Consider the following 14,642-nt stretch of genomic DNA (forward strand, 5'->3'; position numbering starts at 1 on the left):
TTGGTCAATAGCCGCATCTGCTCGCGTGCACACCAGAACAGCTGGTTAATCACCCACGACCGTAAGTGAGAGTTGGCTTTGTCGCCGTTTCACTATCGGCCACACTTTCCTTTGTTCTCTGGGCACGTAGAACATCATGAGGCGTTGTGTTAGAGCAGCCACCACGCCGCCGGCAGCCCCGTGGAGAGCCGGCTCTTCATTCATACCTATCTGGCGTTTCTCGGCCTTCTACTCATCGTCGAAGTTCATTGGGCGAAGATCAAGTGGCTCGAAGAAACTTGGTGCTTTTCCGCGCATGCCGCACGCCGTAAAGAAGTCGTCCACAGACGTCCCTAGGGCAGCGGAGTCGCCAGTGGACACCACTGCAGTGCAAACAAGCGTCATAGAAGAAGACAAGGAAGAGGAACAGCCACATATGTGTAATAACAAACGCACAAAGAGCAAGAGGTCAAGTCAGCCCTGCACTGAAGCAAAGCAGTGTAGCAATAGCAGGGAAGGGAAGCAAGCAGTAGCGGTGACGGGTACCAAGTCGTGTAACCCCAGTGAGGGCTCAACCGCCCAATGTCTCCCATGTGTTACCGACGACAAAAACACTCAAAAGAAGGAGCGGGAGGGGGAAAACGTTTGCCTCGTCGACCGAGCCGTCGTTTTGAAGCTCTTTGTGGTGTCAGATGCCTTGGCCTTCATGTTTGCCACATCTCCGAAGGACCAGCGTTGCGTCAACTGGCATTTGAAGAAAGTTGACCAGTCGGTCATTATGCAGCCGCCGACTCAGGCACCACGTTCGCAACACAAGGGTCAGGAAGGTATCACTGACAACGACTCAAATAGTAAGGACAAAAAGGACGCGAGAAGAGAGAGCCGGAGTCGACGGAGGGAGCAGCGGAATGCTGTAACGAGGGAGTATAATATCGCCCTTCGCGTCTTGTCCGAGGAAAGCGCGGACAACGTTCACTACATTCACGTACGGGAAATGGAGCGCCTCGTACCGCCGGCTGACGTGCTGCCTAGGAATGCAATGTCAACGGTATTGGCTTCAAAGAAAGGTAATGAAAACTCCAAACGTCGTCAGTCCAGTGAAAAGCGAAATAGCAAGGTTCAAAAAGGCAGAGGCACATCGCCTGCAGAACCTTCCGCGGCGGCGCTGGAGGCTCTCGGGCGCGTTATGGCGTTGAGACAGTGGCAGACTGCAGCTCTGCGAAAAGCACAGGAATCACAGAGGTTGCATGCATTACCACCGGCATGCCACGCTATCACGCACGTTTACATGAACGACCCATCGTTGCCGGACACAACGGTGGTGCAAGGATGCAATATTAAAAAGTCGGTCACGGATATTCTTGACTTGATGAAGCAGAGTACTGTCAGTGGCAACCTCCTTGGTTTTGTAAATCTCCACAAGGGCAGGAAATCATCATCATCGGGAAACAAGGGAACCACGCCCTCGGCCACTCTCTCCATGCCCTTCGAGCTGAAACCGTTGTTGAGCGTGGTAGCGAGTTGTATACCCCGTAGTGATGCCGCGCTAGGTGTCCGGTTCGACGAAGATGGCTTCCTTAGGTCCGTGCTCCAGCGGCATTCGCGCAAGTCAGGAAGCAATGAGCCCACTACAGCGGTGGCACAGGTAGTAAGTGAGGAAGAGCGCCAGACAGCCACAGATCGGGAGTTATCGGCCCGCCGGGTTCCACCGGTCCCCCGTTACACCACTCGCGTGGTTCTTCTTATTGACTACGACAGTTCGGAGTCATGGGATTTACACTCAGATGGGGTGTCTAGTGAAACAAAGGCGAAAAGCGCGAAGGGTGACAGTGGCGAGGAGGTCGTGAATAGGCGGCGGCGGCGAAAGGAACCTCATATTTACTGTCTTATTGCAGATGGAGGAGAAGTGTGAGGCAGCCAATAAAGTCGGGTCGACCTGCGGGCTGAAGCAACGAGACGTAGACGAAAATAATGGAATAAATAAGTATATTTATTTACTTTGTCAGGGTCGGGCATTAACCGCATAGCCAATGCAGTGCTATGTAACGCAACTAGATGGTATGGATGAGACAAAGGGATGGCAAAGGGTGTTTAACTCAGCGTGGATCTTTTCTGCGTGTTTGAAGTAGTGGTAACGGGAGCAGGAAAGTGTGGGATCAACAGGAGAGGAATAATGAAAATGAAGAGGTCTACCACCCCAACACGTTTGAGTGCTAATGTCTTCCCACTCCACGGCAGATGGAACGTGTTTTACAGGATGCTCTTTGTCATTCCGCAATAGCGTTCGATTCAGCACATCCCTTGTCACACTTATCCGATACCCAAGGCATAGAAAAGTGTGCGGCTTCGAAATGTGGATGAAGATTGGATTGGGCAGTCTGCACTGCAGTTTGTATCGAAAGTAGGGAAAGTGCCACAATGTGCCAGAGGCAGCAGTACGACGGGGGAGGGAAGCAGGGAAAATGAAGGGACTCGTGTTTACTGGAGGAATGTTTCTTGTTACCACAAGCCGTACAAGTGGCTGAGAGGTGGGAACCAGCATCTTATTCGGCTCATTTTCAGCCGTATCGATATTTTTCCGCTGGTGATTGCTCCGTGTCGGTTTTTTACTTTCACGCATCGGAATCCCATACAAATTGCCGGGTTATGCTTCCCAATTCCCAGCCCCCCTCCCCCCAAGGACGTGCAACGTGGGCACCTCCGTGCTATGGGTCCCTTCTTTACATTTCATCACCCCCTTTTTTGTTCATTTTCACCGTGTATGTGATAACTAATATATAAATGGGAAGGTGTCACGCTGCTGGTGGCAACAGTGGCGTCCTTTATTCCAATTTTGCTGTGGGAATGTATAAGGGGCGCAAAAAAAAAAAGGTTCTGTGAGTGTGCGTAGATGTACATATGTACATGTGTATATATGTATATATGTATAAACGTGCGAATCACAAGGCCTCACGCGGTGCACGGAGCGCGCAACCCAGCGCAGGGTGCTCACGGGGATGATAAGGGTTGAAATTTTTCGCACAGCTGGTTACAGGATGCGTGTGTTGATTCTTTTATGTACTGTCATTTCCAGCATCGTCCCCGTCAATTTGCAAGTACTAACTTTCCTACAGCATTCCGTACTTGCAATGGCCGGTGTTTTCTTTCACCATACCACTTCCCCCTATTTTCCTATTACCTTTCGCTACGCTTTCTTCCCCTTTTGCGTGGTACTGTGCGTAATTAAGGAAGGTCATTAGTTGGTCGAAGGTGTCCGCTGGCACTATTGTTGCTAAATCTGCTGGTGAATCTGCAATGACTTGTACGCCGCCCGCACAGGATGTTAATGACGGAAAGCTGTTTGCACATTCCCCATCGTTCCCCACTGTGTCGTTCGCGGCGGAAGATGCGAGCGAAGACCTTTCTGCCTCGTTACACCGCCGTCAGCCCCGTGTGAGCATTTTCCCTGCTGAAAGAAGTGGCTCAATCACGAGTGACAGCGAGCAAGGGGGCACTGGTGTACCGCTTCCAACGGATGGAAGGTCGCCTTTGTCTTCCGTTAGGCGCAGGCACGACACGGCGGGTTCCCCACAGAATTTCCAGGGCAACGAGGCGCAGCAACCGGGTCGAAACCCCGGACAGCAGCTGGCCTCGCGGCATAGGGAAGGCAGTGGCGGCAGTCATAAGGGCCAACAGTCGGCTGCAAATTCGTCGCCAAGTAGGCGTCAACACTCTTCACCAACAAACCGCGACGACTCAACGGCCCACCGTAAGCAGTCGATGGGGCAGGGTGGCGGGTCCCCTTCAGCTGCAAAGAAGGGGGGTGCGGAACGCCGGCGGTCAACAGAGCCGCAGCCCAGGGGTGCAAACTCGGCATTATCCCCCACCAGGAGATCCAGCGCCAGCAAAGGCGGATCGCAGTCGAAAGGGAGCGCCAAACAAGATGCTGCACATGGAAAACAGACGAAACCGAAGACAAAGTCATCCTCACGTGACTCGTCACGAAGCAAACAGCGACAGTCGCTGGCGATCAAGGCGGCGTCTGCTAAAGACCTGTCAAGAACCGACTCCGAAGCACAACCCGCTTCAGGTCGACGCCTCAGCACCGTCAGCTTGGCGAGCAGGGGTTCACCACGTGGTAAACGTGGAAAGAAGGCAGCCGCGGTGTTGGTGAAGAATGAGGAGACGGCACGCAAAGAGATCGAAGTGGCACAAGAAGAAGCCTTTGACGAAATTATGATGAGCATATTTATTCACTCTTTCCAACCTCAGAGAAACCTTATCAAGAAACTTGAGTACGAGATGCAGAAACAGAAGCAAGAGCTTACCGGCAAGTTGGCGCAAGCAAAGAATTCAGCGATGCAGATGCTTGAACAAGTAGCTCTTCTAGTTGATACCGTGCAGAAGAACGGTGTCGAGGCCATGAAAGAGAGCCAAATACTCGAAGCAGAGGTTCCATTCATTCATCAAGAGTTAGCACCCAAGGGAAGGAGGCTGTCGTGCGTAAATGCTGTACCGACAGCGGAAAATGAAGATGAGAGACGAATAAGGCGCAAAGATCAGGAAGAGGGAAGTGAAAGCGAACGGATAAAGGCCTTTTTTTCTGCGGATCTCTATTCTTCGTGTAGTATTGGCACGTTTAAAGACATGCGAACAGATGATATTGTAAGTTCAGTTGACAAAATGTGTGGTGAGGCGGCGTCTCTTTCGAATGTCTTTAGCGATTTGCTCAACCGCACGCAGCGCATGATCAACCAATCTAGGCAAATAATCAAGGCACAGCAGGCCGCCCTCGACGAGTGTGTGACACATGTAGAACTTGCAGACGAGACATTGCGTGATGCAACAGAGCGGGAAAAGGAGAACATTGACTACGCGTTTCAGATTGGTCGCCAGTTCAGTATGGAGTTGCGGCATAGGATCGACAGGATCGAATATGAGATGTTCGAGGGCTTGGATGAAGTCATTAGGCGTAGCACAGAGGTGTGTTGCGATGCAATCGCCTCCACCGACCAGATGCAACGTCAAGTAGATAAAGACATCGTAGCTGAACAATTCATGACCCGTATGGAATTAGCTGCTGCGGAGAAGGCCAAGTTGCTTCGTGATGTGCGCTCAAAACTTGCGTACCTGTGGAGAAGGCGGCTGAATGTGGGAAGTGAGGAACGGGCGACGTTAACGTACACAGGACTACCGCAAGAGTACCAGAAATCGCTTGAATTGTGTGATTATGATATGCTGTGTCGCCTTATTCACTTTGTATCGCTAAACAATGACGAGGCGCGTGAGCTGTTTATGGGCGCACTTGATGAACATGAGAGTTTCCTTAAGGGTAATTCCGTGGAGGCCGAAATCGCCTCGCAGAGGGTAACGTTGGAGACGGCGGTGAGGTCACTGCTCAGGAAACTGGAGGACGAGGGCAATATAAAGGTAAATCCCACTCGGGTGCCACAAACATACGAGGAGAAGGTTAAGGACTTGGTGGACCACTACAACATTTACATGTCAAAGGTGGAAAAACAGAGGCGCCGAATACTGCGCAGGATGGCGGCGGAGGATGCCCTCTCATGTCTTCCTTACTTCGATAGGAGGAGACCTGTCCCCGAGGAGTACGCGGCTGACCTTGACAGCCGTCCCGGCTTTGTGAAGCCACCCGCCATATGCAACAGCTTGTCAATCCCGAAAGAGGAAGAGGCAGCGCAAAAGGTGAATGTGTCAGAGATTTCCAGACCACCGTCCTTCAGGATTAAGAGAACCGACGTCGGCTCCTTTCGTGGGCCAACAGGTCCTCCTCTCTGTGCACGACCCCCACACGATGTCGAAGTAGCAGAGATCAAAGAGTATTTGCGCCGCAGCCACCCCTCGGCCGATAAGCTGCCGGGTCCCGCAACTGTGGTTGGGTACGGCCGATGGGGAGGACAAGTGGCACAGAGGCCGCAATCCGGCCTACCGAGAAACAGCGTGACTTTCTCCGACGCTACGGAAACACGAGGGCCAATAGGGCCACTGAAAGATGTGCAGCAGCCACACCGCAAGCCGCCGCCGCCTATGGTTCCGCCACGGAGGGCACTGCTCACTCATGTGCTGGAGCATCACACTCACAACCCAAAGGCTCCATTGCGCGCACCCAATGAGTACTGCACTGGCGTGTGGGGTGAAGACAAACCATTCGTCGCAAAGCAAGTCGAGCTCCTCCAAAAGGACATTCGACTGTAGGCTTGGCGGCACCTACATTTATTTTTCTCTCCTATTTACATTATTCAACGATGGTGAGAAATTGGGCCGTGGCGGTCGGGTAGTGGGCTTTCCTGTGGAGAGTGTTGTTTTGAATGTAATATATGTTTATAAACCCCGGAAGCCTTTCCGAGGGGGGAGAAAGTATGGGAAAAAGGGGGAGGAAGAGGGAGATGATGGGAACCTGTATTCTCGATCCTTGTTCCTGCGTCGGTTAATCTGTACGGTTATCTCTGCAGCGTGTATTTTTTTTTCTTTTTCTTAGCTCGCCATCCCCTCCATTCTCTCCGAGAGCAACGTAAGGAAGCCGAGGAAGACAACAAAGGGAGGAGGGGAGATGTGGTGCTTAGGACGGTTATGTCGGGTATTACAAAAAAAATAATTGTCTGTACTTGTATAATTGCGTCTTTACAAAGTCGTAGTATGGGTGCATGGAGGGAAGAACAGAAACAAACACTCACCTTCTTGGGGTCAACGTTGCTGGAAAAGCGTTATTTGCACCCCTTTTGCATATGATGAGAACTTGTACATCCATATTTATGTGTTAGCATGTGTATATCTTACGTGTATGTGTGTTTGTGTGTGTGGCACTTCAACTGTACCAAGTGTTTCTTGTGAAGGTTAATAACCGGCTCGGAGTAAGAAGTGCGGCATCGCCAACTTATGTCGCTCCGATTCCGATCATAGCGCCATGCTTCTTTTGTGGTGAATAGTTTCAACAGTGTCAGTTCTCTCCTCTTTCTTCGCAATGTTTGGTACACTTTTCTTTTCTCCCTCCCTCTTCTTTGCCGCAGACGGCCGCAACTGGGTGGTAATCACGGGGTGTTAAGCCCAAAAGCCGCGCTGAAGTGGCTTTTGTGTGGTATACTGCGCACATTAGTGCAAGTTTGTTCGGGCCTCTTTTCTGCAGATACAATGCGCCGCTCTTCGATGAAGTTTGGATTGCGGCAAATACTTTCCGAGGAACTGGGGAAGGCAGCAATATTCTTGCGCTTTAAAGCGAACGAATATATTGCCTCCACCGCAAGGGCTTGTCAAACGTTGACTGGAGCCGAAACTAACCCGGAACAAGCAAACAAACGCCGTAAGCACCGCCAAGTTTATGAAGAGATCCTTCGACAAAGGCAGCAAGTAGCTCAGGAAGCGGCACGGCGGGCGATGGAGGGAAAGAGCCTCAGGGAGCGTCTCATGGCCAGTGCTTCCGCCGCTCTTAAGGGACTGAAGGAGGCAACATCAACGAATGCTGGAGCCCTGGCGTTGCTGCAGCACTGTACCGCCGCGCACGCGGCAGAGGTGGCCGTTGAACAGGGTATTGATGTGAAGAGCGTAACAATGCAGGTTGAGGAACGGAAGACAGGCTCACAAGTGGGGTCTGAGACCGTTGTGGTGGGTTATATCGACACTCCAAACACCTCCGAGGAGGAGATGATGGCGTTCGCGGAACAACTCAGCAAAAAGTGCCCGATGGCCAACGCTATGCGGGGGAAGATTGAGTGGCGGCGAGCGAATGGGGAAGTGCAACATAACGACGAACAAACTACAGGGAACGATAATAGCGTTGGCAGTACTAGCGATAAGGCTGGTGATGCGGGCTCCATACCACATGGCATGCCCGGCACTCGGTATTACTCCCATGAATCGATGCGTAGAGGTGCTGGTGGTGTTGGGGATGGCGATGAGCTTCATCTTCCTGGTGTAACAAAGGGCAGTGGAAAGGGACCCGACAAGTGATTGGGTAATTAAAGCGGAGGCACGCGAAAGTAACAGAGAAGGAATGAGATGATTTGGTAGTTCAAACCGTTGAACGCGTTAGCCCGAATGTCACTATCGTTTAAGGAATCCGGCAGCTATCTTCTGCAACACTTCTCCTTTGGAAATAGTTTTGGTGGAATGGGGCATCAATCTTGGTGAACAAAGTAACGAAGAAAAGAGGCAGAAACTTCATGTACATGTGGTCCATTCTTTGGTATCCTCATTCGTCAGATTCGTTTATCCGTATTTTGTTCCCTTGCTTTATCTTCTTTTCCTGTCACTACAATGTCTTGATAATAGAGCCGCTTACTCAAGGGGAGAACCGCTGCGTTCAGCGCAAAAAAAAAAAAGCGAACAAGGTTAAGAACCCAAAAATCTTGGCTGCTTTGGCTGAAGTCGATCAGCACAGGCGAATTCCACACGTGACTGTACTCTATTGTTTCGGACACGTGTGTGTTACACGGCAAAGCAATTTTTCTTGACTTGACACGGTCAGCCGCTACGGAGCCCGTTGCCGGGGTATTCTGAAGTCGTGCAAAGTGGCAGAAAGTCACTGGTGCGAGCCCGCCGTTCAACACAGCACGGAAAGGGATCGGACGGACATTCGCCAAGCGCGGAGAGGAAGAAAGAGAGAGAGAGAGAAAGCGGCAGTACACCACAGGTGCCTGCTTGCAACGTGGGGAACAAGTATGTTTGGTATACTCAACGGTTGCAGTTCTGGATATGCTGCGCTTGCGCACCCACACTCCATAGTTTCCGGTGGAAGCGGTGGTGTGCATGTCCCGTAATAGTGTGGGAACGAAGCTGAGTTCCACTGCGTACGGCAACGCAGGCGATCTCAGCGTGGGCTCCTCCGATAAATTAACAATATTCTACCAGGGAGGTGCCGGGTTGCCCCGTTGCTTGTAGTGCGTCACATTCCTGCGCCCGTAGAATCTGCATAACTTTAGTCTTGGGAAACGTGCCGAAGAAGAAGCTGGACCATCGATGCTGTTGTGCTTCTGGGCCGACGGGAACGCTCGGCAGCCATCATCGTGTGGCAGTAGCGAACAATCCCCGATGATGTTGCGGTCACACATTACGTGGAGCCAATATGCGAGGGGATCTGGGGAGGGGGGCGGACGAGTTGGGAGGTGCCGGCGCTACGGACAAAATGTGGGTGATATTGTAGAAAAAGTCCAGTCACCCAGACAGTCAAATATCGGGTGTACAAATTCATACAAACGTATATATAGATAGATCAGCTGAAGGGGATTCGGGCCATATGTAGCGTAGCTCAACTCCCTCCGTCTGCTTGCTGTGCTAATATTACTGGCACTACTTGACTATCATTATGTGATAATTACTTCGTGCATGTTAATCGTTGAATTGGGGTGTTATTTCGTTGGGTTTTCAACCTTCCGCTGCACGTCCTACTGACCCCGTCATTGTTGTCGGCGCTGTTTTGACGCTGCTGATACTTTTGTTGTTGTCATTTCATTTATGGTTTTGTCAATTCTTGTTTGTCTGCATATTTTTGTACTCAATTGTGTTTCATTGCCCCGCACGCACACACACGCTTACCGTCCCAACAAAGGCGGCCGCATCACTACAGGGTGGTGTATGGAACAACGTTAGGTGTTTGCTGTTTTACATTCTCCTCTGCGCCCGCTATCTAGCACATACATATGCGTAGCTGTGAACTCCAGCGGAAGCAACAGAGCTGCGAAAACGATGAAAAAATGTTGGGTATTCGACTGCGCGGCGCCAGGCCTCTACTGTGAACCGAGGCGTCTTTTAAAACCCTTTTCTACCGATAGCATTCTTGACGCCGCCGGCCGTGCGTTCGAAACAGTGGAGGACGGGCTGAAGGCAACCACGTGGCGCACTCATCATGCCTTCAGTGCCCGATGTGGTCTCACTTCAGTGACGCGAAGTGACAGTACCACTTGCGGTAAAGGCGTCGAAGAGTCGTCTGTATCCCGCTCACCGGAGGACTACCGGGAGTGGCATGCGGATTTCCATCTCCGCTCCCCCAGTGCAGAGCCGCACGTGTTGTTATCAGTGGCTCCTCATTACCTCCCGTCACGTGGAAGTGGGAACGCTGACGACGGCCGAAAAATGGAAGTGGTGGGAAGCCGTGGTCGCTGGTTGAAGCCCTGGCGCCCACAGACTGCAGAAGAACAGGCGGCATATGATGCTGCGGTGCTCGGAACACCACTTATTTGGGAGGAGCCGTTGGTTCTCTCACTGGATTGCACCGCCGATGGGGTGTTTCTTTGGAGTGAAGACCATGGAATCTACGGAGAAAAGGTCGCAAACCGCTGTTTTGAGCGGCATAGCAGCGATGCCGGGGACGACTCTGCGGAGTTCAAACAGGAAGCCTTCCTAAGATTTAGGTGGAGTGAGCAGCCTCCAGCACAGACATCATCGGTAGGAAGTGGAAGACACGAAATGAAGGAAGAACATGTTGAATCCCCCAATGTCAGCAAGTGTGGTGAACTGCGCGTTTTCCGGGGACAGCGAACCAAAGTGGAAGCAGAAGAGCCACATGTGGAACGCATTTCCTATGAGGAAGCTGACGTGGATGCCGGAAGCGGTGGGCTTCTCTGGCAGAGCGTGCTGCACCGCATCATCTCGTGTGGGCCCGTACCGAAAGAGGTATATTTTGCGCCGTATGTGACGCTGATGGAAAGTGGCGATGAGGTTAGCCTTTTGTGACAATTATCGTCAGGAACGGGATTGAAGAAGGAGCCTAAAACTTGAATAACTGGATGAGGTCTGCTGTGAAGGCGTGTGGTGGGTGTTTGGGTTAGGGTGACTTTCTGTTGATTTCCAAATCATGTCTTCTCGTTTGCTTGATGTACGTGTAGTTACAAACTGCGGGACCAAGCATATGGTCATAAGGCGCAGCCCATCATCCACATTTGCTTCAGGTATTTGCTTATTTGCCGTGAAAATCAAGCACAATCGTTCTCTCTTATTGTCCCTAACGCTCGTTGTTCATTTTTGTAGTGTCCTCTTATACACATAAAAAATGTCGTTACATGGTCATCCGTACCAACGCTACGTCTCCGTGAAGCTGACACATTTCCAACAGGGGGATGAAAATGACGGACCTACGAAGAGCGGTGGCGTGGAGTCGGGTAGCAATAGGGAGAAGTGGCGAGCGTTTGGTGTTGATATAGGAGTCAACCTGGCTTCAGCCACGTCTCAGAGCTCATGCACAAGCAGCTCCACGCAGTCGCAGATGGTAAACGATGCTTCAATCACCAAAACGGCGAGTGTCCAGGAGTCGCTTCGTCAGCAGTTGGCGGTGTTGACGTCGCGTGTCGGACAAACAAGAGAACAAATATTCAACGCAGTGCGTTTAAAAGAGAAGACAAGCAGCAAAAGCACAAGCAATACATGTACACCTAGCTCCGTAACAACGGACACAGAAATTATTGGTGGTGGTTCTGCTCCCCCCTCGCAAAAGCGGGTTCCCGGTAAGGACGGCTTATCCAGAGACAGCGCGAAGAACAAGCGATCAACTACAAGTGACAACAATATTGTTTTGAACAAGGGGGCGGGAAGCACCGCAACCCATCAGCAGCAAGAAGCAGGGCAACAAATATCTGAAAAGAAGACGAAAACGAGGGCCCGTAAGTCCTCCACATTATCTAATGCTGAAGCAACGGTAACGTCGCGGCACTCAAGTAAATGTGCAACTCAGAGGACATTGTTCAAATTGCCTGTGGACCCTGCAACGTCTCCGCAGCGTGGGCTGCAGGTGGCATTCAAGGAAGAGTTGGATGGTAGCGCATTGTTCAATGATGCACGCGATACCCTCAACGACCCTAATCGTTTCCAGGTACCCACGATATTTGTTGGCTTTGCAACGCGCGAAGGGCAGACGAACTTCACCATTTCCTCCTCTTCGCGCGGAAAAGTGCACTTCATGCGCGGCGTTAACCCTGAGTTAAGCCATCTCGAGGTGAGTTTCCTCGTCGTACGGTGGAAAGACGATGTAATTGTCTACTCTGCGGCTGTTGGTTTGGAGTTACTTGTGCGAGTTGCTGAAGAACTTCCGGGTGTTGAAATTGTTACATTCAACGCCCCCTGCCTCTTGCTTCCACTGTTGTCCTACAAACAGGGTAAGTTCTTTACCTCGTGCGTGTCTGATGTCCGCCTCATGACGTGGATGCTTGAGCCATCAGCGGACACAGCCGAGTTTGCGGACTATGACAAGCTCCTTCAATCGTACCAGCAGCAAATAGGGCTCCCGGCAGGGCTCAACGCCGCGGAATGCAAAGGCAGTAAAGAGGCCGTTAGCCACCGCGTGTTTTACATGGAGCCGCTCTACCGAATGCTCTACGGTAGGCTGGGATCTCATGGATTGTTACCAGCCTTTCTCAAGCAGGAGAAGCGCATCTCCATCATGTGTGCGGCGATGAAACTGAACGGCTTTTACGTGAATTTGGTGGAGGTGGACGGTTTCAAGGCGCGCTGCGCAGAAAAAATGGAGAAGCTGCGAAGTGAGGCTCGCAGTATGATCCCCTCTATGACGAACTTTAACATACAGAGCGCAGACGACTGCAGGGTTGCGCTGTATGAGGTGCTGAAGCTCGGCCCAAACCTTGTGTCGAAGGGCACTGAAGGGTCCACAGAGAACAATTCCCTCATATTAACGAGAGGTGGTAAGTTGTCTACGTCAGAAGAAACCCTGAGGATTCTAGCACGGCACCACGAGTTCCCACGCATATTAATCGCGTATCGGAAGTTGGCGAAGCTTTTACAAACGTACGTCGTTGGATTTATGGAGATGGCGATTCCCATTGAAGAAGGTGATGGAGAATTCACAGACTTCAGCATCAGTGAACAAGGCAAGGAAGCAATACCGAACGCATCCGACCGTCACAAAGCGAAGTGGGCGAAACTGCACCCCAATTTGGTGCAGGAAGGTACCGAAACGGGGCGGCTGACATCTGTGGAGCCCAACATGCAGGCCCTACCGCGGTCCACGCAACTTGTAGCAACCCACGAGAAAAATAACACTAACGATGCCGACTCTGAAAATGGCAACAACGAAAACATCAACGGTGATGTTAACGCTGCCGATGCTGGAGGAAACGAGAGCGATGGCCCCGTGCAAGAGAAGGAGGTGAGTTTCATACGCCGCTGTTTAGGGGCGCCCGACGGGTATTCGTTGGTCTCGCTGGACTATGAACAGGTAGAGCTACGAGTGTTGGCACATCTATCGGGCGATTCAGCTCTTATCAATGTTCTCACGAAATCTGGAGACATCCACCGCTCGATTGCTGAGATTATATTCCGCAAAACAAGCGTTACCGGCGAAGAACGGAGCCTTGCCAAAAAAGTGGTGTTCGGTATACTCTACGGTGCGGGACCGCGCGGACTGGCGCAACAAATGGGCGTGTCTGTGGAGCAGGCGCTGCGTGTGTCTTCACTCTTTAAATCATGTTTTCCCACCGTTGACGCGTACCAGCGGCGCATCATTGATCAGTGTCGAAGTGACGGTTCCGTGCGAACGCTGAGCGGCCGGGTCCGATCTATACCTGACATAAACGATCGCGTGCTTACGAAACGCTCCCATGCGGAACGTCAGGCCTTCAACACCGTCGTGCAGGGAAGTGCCGCGGATGTGATGAAGTTGGGCATGATCGCCGTGGAGCGTGAGGTGCTGCAACCCCATGCACCTGACGTTCGGTTGCTCCTACAGGTTCATGATGAAATTATCTTATCCGTCCCCAACCACATGCTCCACAGCATCGTTCCGGTTGCAATGCATGCCTTCGCACATCCTATTTCACTGCTGGTGCCGCTGCTTGTCACAACAAAAGTCGGGCGGCTGTTAGGTGATTTGGAGGAATGGACAGTGGATCATGCACTAGGACTGCGGGTGCCGAGTTGAAGCATTGTGATAAAAGGCGGCAAGTGGCTTAGTAGCGTAGAGAAAGGATAGTGGAGGTTCCATAATAGCCGTAAATAAATCGGTTTTAGGAAACAGAAACACACAGAAGGCAATCGATAGAAGCGAGATATTGCAACGACTTCCCCTCTCTAGGTCGTGCACTCCCTTTCCCTCTAGGTAAGTGTGTGGTTTGGCTATCTATCGCTATTCGCTCTTTCTTTTTTTTTTTTACATCTTTGCTTCATCTTCACTGAGATGATCCCTTCCTTTATATTTTCACCCTCGTTGCTCTTCCATGAGGGCGTCGCACTAGTGTTTGTTTGGCACTATGTTGCATAATATGAATGGTTGCAGAGTTTCTTGGCATGTGTTGGCGAGGTAACAATTCAGTGGTGAGGGCTGAGGAAGAGTCGTCCTTCCATTTGTTAATTGTGCCTCGCTTACTGCGTTATTTTGCTCTTCCTTTTCGCTCTTTTGGTGCTTCTTTTTTCGAAAAAAAAAAATTTCATTTCATACGCTCACTTGCCATTCACCTGTGTAGATGTGTATATGAATCACCACTATTTCTATTTGTCATATCGGTAATAACTCCTAAGAATGCGCAATGAGTAGTCACGGTGTACAGAAAGTCAAAAGTCAGCGGATGCCGCGCTGAACTGCCTTTCTTAACCTGCTGCTCTGCGCAATTTTTTCTTTTTCTTTTTTTGCCTCCATAGTTTCTGAACTGTAGCTTCGCTATAGTTGCATCAGAGTAGGGATGTTACTTGCGGAAATTTAAATATAAAGGAAAAAACAAGAAAAAAAA

The 14,642-nt window shown here is 51.0% G+C and overlaps 5 protein-coding genes across 5 annotated transcripts; all 5 read left to right on the top strand.

Annotated features, from left to right (window-relative positions):
* Positions 1–136: 136 nt before the first annotated feature.
* TEOVI_000465800 (uncharacterized protein) lies at positions 137–1,891 on the top strand (the record flags this gene model as incomplete). The annotated part of the gene is made up of 1 exon (XM_067222332.1): positions 137–1,891. One exon carries the CDS (start codon positions 137–139, stop codon positions 1,889–1,891), a length of 1,755 nt encoding a protein of 584 aa, XP_067078433.1.
* A 1,382-nt stretch (positions 1,892–3,273) lies between these two features.
* On the top strand, positions 3,274–6,174 carry TEOVI_000465900 (uncharacterized protein; the record flags this gene model as incomplete). The annotated part of the gene is made up of 1 exon (XM_067222333.1): positions 3,274–6,174. One exon carries the CDS (start codon positions 3,274–3,276, stop codon positions 6,172–6,174), a length of 2,901 nt encoding a protein of 966 aa, XP_067078434.1.
* A 933-nt stretch (positions 6,175–7,107) lies between these two features.
* TEOVI_000466000 (OsmC-like protein, putative) lies at positions 7,108–7,923 on the top strand (the record flags this gene model as incomplete). Its single annotated transcript, XM_067222334.1, has 1 exon — positions 7,108–7,923. The coding sequence occupies one exon, from the start codon at positions 7,108–7,110 to the stop codon at positions 7,921–7,923; it is 816 nt and encodes a 271-aa protein (XP_067078435.1).
* Positions 7,924–9,657: 1,734 nt separating this feature from the next.
* TEOVI_000466100 (uncharacterized protein) lies at positions 9,658–10,644 on the top strand (the record flags this gene model as incomplete). Its single annotated transcript, XM_067222335.1, has 1 exon — positions 9,658–10,644. The coding sequence occupies one exon, from the start codon at positions 9,658–9,660 to the stop codon at positions 10,642–10,644; it is 987 nt and encodes a 328-aa protein (XP_067078436.1).
* Positions 10,645–10,960: 316 nt separating this feature from the next.
* On the top strand, positions 10,961–13,837 carry TEOVI_000466200 (mitochondrial DNA polymerase I protein A, putative; the record flags this gene model as incomplete). Its single annotated transcript, XM_067222336.1, has 1 exon — positions 10,961–13,837. The coding sequence occupies one exon, from the start codon at positions 10,961–10,963 to the stop codon at positions 13,835–13,837; it is 2,877 nt and encodes a 958-aa protein (XP_067078437.1).
* Between the last annotated feature and the right edge of the window lie 805 nt (positions 13,838–14,642).

This window comes from Trypanosoma equiperdum (genome assembly GCF_001457755.1).
Source record: "Trypanosoma equiperdum strain OVI genome assembly, contig: ctg_1613, whole genome shotgun sequence".
Classification (NCBI taxonomy): Eukaryota; Euglenozoa; class Kinetoplastea; order Trypanosomatida; family Trypanosomatidae; genus Trypanosoma; species Trypanosoma equiperdum.